Here is a 6,593-nt window from a genome sequence, read left to right on the forward strand (position 1 = left end):
GATGCTCCTTCCTCCATCGCCACCGCTGCCCACAGCCCAAGATGCGCATCCAGCTCCAACCTCCCCAGCAATATTTGGCGGTCTCCAGATGACAACTCAACTGAAGACCCACCTCCCCACTTGCAGGTTATGGTACACATAGCATTTACAAATACCAGTGCAAAAAAAAAAAAAACCCAGGAAAAAACACCCCAGATACCACAACGGCTCAGCAGAGTCCCTGGGCATCGTCCGCTCCTGCTGCTCAGAGCGTCTGGACGCTCGCCTTGACCTCGCCGCCACCGCCCACCTGCAGCTCTCCATTCCCTGCTGGGGCAGCGTTGGCCAAGGGGTTTCGGCTGATCACCAGGTCCAGCTTATCTCCAGCCTCCGAAATCAGGGGAACGGCCAGGCAGCAGTCAAAGTCTCTTGTTCGGACACGGTTTACCTGCCAGGAGGGATTTAGGACATGCCATGGGGAGGAACAACAGAAAGACCGTGTTTGTTAGTCAGAAAATGCAAGGCTGGTGCTAAACCCACACCTGGGGAAATAAAAAAAACCCCCACAGCTCTTGGGGTCCCTGACTGCAGGTTCACAGCGGAGCGGAGCAGGGGCACCCCTTCAGGCCGAGCAAATCCTTGCCCAGCTGAGAAATCAATGGGTATAGGAAGGGGGAAAAAAAGTCTGGATCAGGCATAAACCCCGATTCCCAGTGTCCAGGACAGGATCACAAGTATTAAACACTGCACAGCTCAAAACCAATTCTCCAGCTCAAGGCTGTAGGAGAAAGGTTGTGATTTTCCATTATTTTTTGCCATTATGGCTTTTACCAGCCTTAAATCTGTGATGCGGGTATTCAGTGCCTAACAAACACAGCTCAGACCCTGAGGCTTCTGCCAACCGTTTTCCAGCTTTGCTAGCAGGGAATTGAGACCATACTGAACAGTTTGCTTCTCCTCTCCCCATTTACAGCCTTCATTTCAGAGAAGTCTGGATGCACCTCAAGTGGGCTCAAGAGGTGACTTGACATCCTCTCTGCAGGACTCAGCAGTGGAAGCACTTCTACTGCTGCCTCTTGCAGACCTTTCAGCACATTTCTAGGCTGGGTCACCAGCTCTCTCGCCTTACAGCTACCAGAGCACCTGGGCTTGGTGCCCAGCTCCAGGATGGAGGGGGCTGGCAAACGCTGCAGGGAGGGGAAGCAGGGAAGGGAATAAGGAATTTCCCACCCACCTTTGGAGCGAACGTAAGCCCTGGGGCCAGGTGTTGCTTCCTTCTCTGGGTAAAGGCTGGGTCAGTCCATGCAACCCTTCCATCCAAAAACCCTCTCCCAGCATTAACGCATGCCCATGGAGCTTGGCTCTGTGACGGTAGCAGCATCTCCCTGCCCTAGTGGGTGTCCACACAGTTGACCCCAACATTGCTCCTTACAGCGTCGTAACTAATTTCTACACCGCACATGGAAAAGGAGAGAGAAACCAGGAACTTGCTCTGCCTTTGCTCTATGCCCATCAGGCAGTTCCAGTGCAGAGGTGCCACCAATGCAACACCACGCTCCGAGTAATCCATCCACGGATGCGTTGTTTCGCTGGCCTTCAGGCACATCATCAGGTCCATAATCAGCATCCTCAGCAACGCATCTCCATACTTCTTGCCAGGAGTTGCCCGCCCCAGGTCTGAAATCCCTCCTTCACAGCTCCACACGTCAACGTGACGGCCATCGCCTCGTCTCCTCGTGGGTGTCAGCCACGCAGCGCAGCATGCGGAAGGGGGTGTCAAAAGCCTCTGCACCGCTCTGTTTAGGATTTCGGGCACGCCTCCCAGAGCACTTGGCGCTTGCAAAAAGCGACACGTCCAACATTCAACAGAAAGGCAGCCCAGAGCCTAATTAGCTTCTTGTTCATTCTTGCCCCATCTTTTATTTGAAGCCGAGAAGGAATAACTGTATGGCAGCCAACTGGCTAGAGACCGTAACAAGCTTAAACAAGGTTCCCCACAGCGCTGCCAGTTCTCCAGTTACCTGATGTACATAATATATTGGCTCTAACCCCACTGCTAACAACCCCCGCCTCGAAATCAGTAAAACTAAACATCACTCTGAGTGTTTCCAAATACGGTCGCAATATCTGCATTTCCAACCGGTGGCAACTTTTCCACTGGGGTTGCGCTCTCTCAGTTGCTGCTTGGGTTGCCCCAAAGCTAAAATAGTTGGTTTCCATCCACATAAAGCTCCTCGCCAATCTCCAAAACTCACCGTGCACTTACTGTCCCTCTGGCAGTCCAATTTGCCCAGGTCACATTTATCACAGATTGTGCTTTTGACCGGAGTTTTTATTCTGTTTCTGCATCAGCTATTTCAGATCAAGTATCTTTCAAAGAAAAACATCCAAGAAAAACACTTTGCTTGAGGGATGCGTTTCCTAGAAAACTCTTCTAGTTGTCAAAGGCATGCACAGAACTTCACAAACACCGCGTAACTCCACGTGGGGCTTTGCAGGAACACATTGGTCAACACAAAGTTCATCCAAAAATCACCCTCTTACATGACAGGAAAAGGCCTGAGGGTGAGAGGGGGAAGCAACACAGCTTGTCGGTTGTTTTGAGCTGCCCGAGCTCTAAAAGGCCAGTGTCAGGCAGGCTGTGTCCTGGAATAGGTGTAACCTAGGGGTACCACCTAGGGGTACTACCTCGTGATTTCTCATTATAAAACACAGGTCTCATTGAGTGCTTGGTGGGTAAGTGCTCACCTAGTTGGCTAACTATTACCTTTCATTAAAGTTAGTGCTGCCATGGATGGGTCTCACTTCTCTCTTCCTCTCAGCCACTCATTCACTCCGTCCCAGCCTCCAGAACTGCATTTTGCATTTATTACCTGAAGCACTCTGTCATATGGCTTGAGGCCACACTGATCTGCTGGCCCATCCGGACGGACCATATTTACATAGACACCTTTTTCTAACAGGCCGTCCGACACACTGAATCCAAAGTCTTCGCTCTCCGGGTCTTTGTGGAGCGTCATCTGGAGGGGCAGAAACAAAACACGCATTTAAATGCAGCACAGGGGATGTGTGTGGACCTACAGCAATTCCGCACTGGGTCTCCTGGGCAGATTTGTCTTAGCCTGGGCAGCTCGTACAGCTTGAGCCTTATTTACCAGACACCACCAGCTTAGGTAGATCGCATGGACAAGTACTTTGGCATATAACCAACCCCCCAAGAGTCCCTCTCCTTTGGAGGTGGAAGGAAACACAAGCAGTGTGATACAGAGCTGCTGTGTTTCAACCAAAGAGCAACAAAGCAAGTGTTAGTAATGGAGCATCACCTTCTCTGGTCAGGTTGTGCTGTGCATCCTCTGTGCATGCCAGATCAGCACATGAAAAATCAACGTGTTGGTGGGGAATTTTTTAATATGGTGCGTCAAATGGGAAGACAGGTCATTTTTAACACATCACTCAGCAAGAACAGCTAAACTTCTCTGTATTATTCACAAGTTCTTTTCAGAAAATTCATATCAGTAAGTGCTGACATACTGAGGGCAAAAACTGGGCAACCTCATCACGTTCCTTGAGCATGTCACACTTTGGCTCCATCTAAAGGAGAGGTGCACTGCTGGAAGTGTATGTTGCCACTGGGAGCCAGGGACAACTGATTCCCCAGCACCATCAAGATCTCCCTTTGCCTCTCATGAACTGGGAGTGCAACTCTCCTGTGAGGCTCTAAGTCCATCAGCGCGTTCTTGGGTGACCCTCATGGATGTGTGGTCCCTGAGAAGAGCAGTGCCCAGGATGACGCACAGGAGCACGTTCTTGGGTGACCCTCATGGATGTGGAAGAGCAGTGCCCAGGATGACGCACAGGAGCAGCCCACCTGGCCTCAGCCTCACCTCCCACCGCAGCCTACACCAGATGCTGCAGCAGAATGAAGAGTCACCCTATAACGTGCCTAATTACACAGCCCTCCTCCTTCAGGTATGGAGGAGTTTTATTTAAAGACACATTTGCCATGCCCTGAAGGACAAGAGCAGATCAAACATGAAAAAGTTGTTTTCTCCAGCTACTGTAACTGCAGGTTTCGTTCTTAAGTCACGCTAGGAAAGAAAAAGGCAGTCAAATTGTTTGAAACCTCTCCAGCTTCCTTCCCTGCTTGCATTCTGCATCAGCAGCTTCTACAGTGAATTATTTCTTCTAATTCCTGTTGCCTTGCACCATGCTTAAACTGGCTACATTCAGCTGGGGACTGAATTTAAACAAGTATCCCATCACTGAAGTCCTATCATTTGCACCCCTTCAAGAAAGGCTGGGGATGGAGTGGAAGGGGAGGGCAAATAAGTTATTTTAAAGTTACTATAAGCTATTTTTTATAAGAAAAGTGGCCTGCTGAATGGAGCACGCCCCTGGAAAAGGGTTGATGGGTCTCCACAGGACCATAATTTGAGCTCTCTCGCCTGTATCTGTAGCATCTATTAATGAACTCCAGAACACAAGGACCTGGAAAACTCCTACAATAAAGGGAAACAGCAAAGCACAGGTTTGAACCCCACTGAAGTGTGGTAGCTAAATCCTGTTACTCTTTTGAAGGGGCCCCTTCCTTATCATCAGATCCTCTGGAAACCTTTGCTGCAGACTTTGGTGGGGGCCATCCTTAGCAAGGACCAATTTCCGAGAGTCCCACTGACCAAAGGAAATTTTCTACAATCTTGCAAAGCTCCCACAGCTTTAACCATTGCGGTGCCACAGCCAGACCCACCCTTGGCAACACAGACCTTGTGAAACTCGAGGGGAGTTGGGGACATGATTTCCTGCATCTCCTTCTCGATCTTCTTCATGTCCAGGTTCCTCTCGTTCTTCTTGGCAGGGGAGCTGCTACCTTCGGTCTGTCCATCGTCGCAACTGGGGTTGGCTTTCCTCAAGGGGCTGAGTCCCGTGGATGGGTTGACGGAGTCCAGGAGCAGTTTGCTGCCCTCCAGGCCCAGGTTGTGGACACTCCCCGTCATGATGGATGCCTGTAGGATGAGGGCACAGAGTCACTCTGCTGAGCTGGCAGCGGGAAGAGATGGACCACACAGTGAGAAAAGTGGCACAGACAACAACAGGGGGACACCATCGTTCTCATTAATCAGAAAAGTAAGGACTGAGAAGCATTTCCAGTTGGCTATAACAGCCATTTCCAGGCCTCAGGATCCTGCTGCCAGGTCTACCGCTGACCGGCTGTGCGCTCTCCCACCCCAACATGGAGACTTATCTCAGAAGGAAGCATTTGTGAAGTGTCTCCTTATTTTCTGATGACCTCTTCTACACAAACAGGGCCAGGCAGACCTCATCTTGTATAGGAGCCTTCCTGGTAGTCAAGAAGGATGAAAATCCTGATCTCAGGGAGCTCCCAGAGGAATCGGTATCTGCCTGGCTCTACCTGTGCAGGCTGCAGCTCACCAGCAGCACTGCACAGCGCTGGCACTGGCCCAGGGAAGTCAATATCTGGGACTCCACTGGGGCCAATCCAGCAGAGAAATGAGGATTTTATCTGTCAGTAAACGGGAGCCGTCACTGAGCGAAACTGAGTTAAAAATATGAAATTAAGTAGTATTTAAGCCTGGTCATCCTTGATAGCATCCATTAAAAGATGCCCCTAAGTAGATTCTACTCCATTTGGCAATGCTTTTCACTGATGAGATTACACTGATCAAAGCTAATGAAGGAGTCAATAATCCAGTCTGTGGAACCTCAACTGGCTCCAGGTCACGGAGCCCACTTAAACGGCGTAATGAAAGCTGTCATTTCAAAGTTCAGGCTCCAAGGGTCTGCAGCTCCATTAAATGTCAAAAGGTAGAAGAAAGGAAAGGAAAGGTAGGGAGCAACACTCAGCAATGCTAAATGTGGCGAGTCAAAGAGCTTGCTCCTGCGCACGGGGTAAATATCATCCGACTACATCTCTAATGCAGGCCCTCCAGCTCTTTGCTCCAAGCTGGAACAAAGGCAAATAAAGTGAATTCTGGTGGCAATACAAAAATGCCAGCACTACGCACATTATCTCAAATGATGGATAAAACACAGAAAACCCTTTCCCTTTGCACTTTTCAGGTCTTCACACAAAAACGACTTAATAAGGTCAAGTTTGGACAAAACCCAAATACCTGCTACACACCAGAAGGATGTTGAGTTACCACGTACTTGAAACGCAGATTAACAAACAGCGGCACAGCCGACCAGGGGACGTTTGTTCATTGACTTCAGGCAACCTCAACACCCCCTGGGACACCGTGCTATGCCGTACCAACACCAGTGTCCATAATTTAATATACTCCTCATCATAAGCATCACCACACCTCAGGAAGGGTGGGCACAGGGAGAGGAAGGAACAGATCAGTGGTAGTTCAGATTCAAAAAAAGGGGAGTTGAAACCCATCACACTTCTGCTAAAAACATGCCGCTTTACTTCTGTCCCAAGAACTTTACGAAATATTCTAGAAATGTGTGAAATACACCAAAACCCCAGAGGTGCTCAGCTTTTCGTAAAATTTCTTCACATTTTTTAAAGCGTTGCTGTAACTGTCAAAGCCGCAAAGCCTTAAAACAGCACGAATTAAAAGCCCACGCATTCCTGCACCACGGATCCC

At 49.5% G+C, this 6,593-nt stretch overlaps 1 protein-coding gene across 1 annotated transcript in view; it reads right to left on the reverse strand.

The window, feature by feature from the left end:
- Window positions 1-244: 244 nt before the first annotated feature.
- GRIP2 (glutamate receptor interacting protein 2) overlaps window positions 245-6,593 on the reverse strand; it is a gene marked incomplete at its 5' end in the record, with an annotated part of 45,546 nt that continues 39,197 nt past the window's right edge. Inside the window, 3 exons of the mRNA XM_010188596.1 lie at window positions 245-427; window positions 2,853-2,999; window positions 4,743-4,982. Of these exons, the coding sequence (XP_010186898.1) occupies window positions 245-427; window positions 2,853-2,999; window positions 4,743-4,982 (570 nt within the window). The remainder of the gene's footprint in view (window positions 428-2,852; window positions 3,000-4,742; window positions 4,983-6,593) is intronic.

Source organism: Mesitornis unicolor, unplaced genomic scaffold (genome assembly GCF_000695765.1).
Source record: "Mesitornis unicolor isolate BGI_N332 unplaced genomic scaffold, ASM69576v1 scaffold2060, whole genome shotgun sequence".
Classification (NCBI taxonomy): Eukaryota; Metazoa; Chordata; class Aves; order Mesitornithiformes; family Mesitornithidae; genus Mesitornis; species Mesitornis unicolor.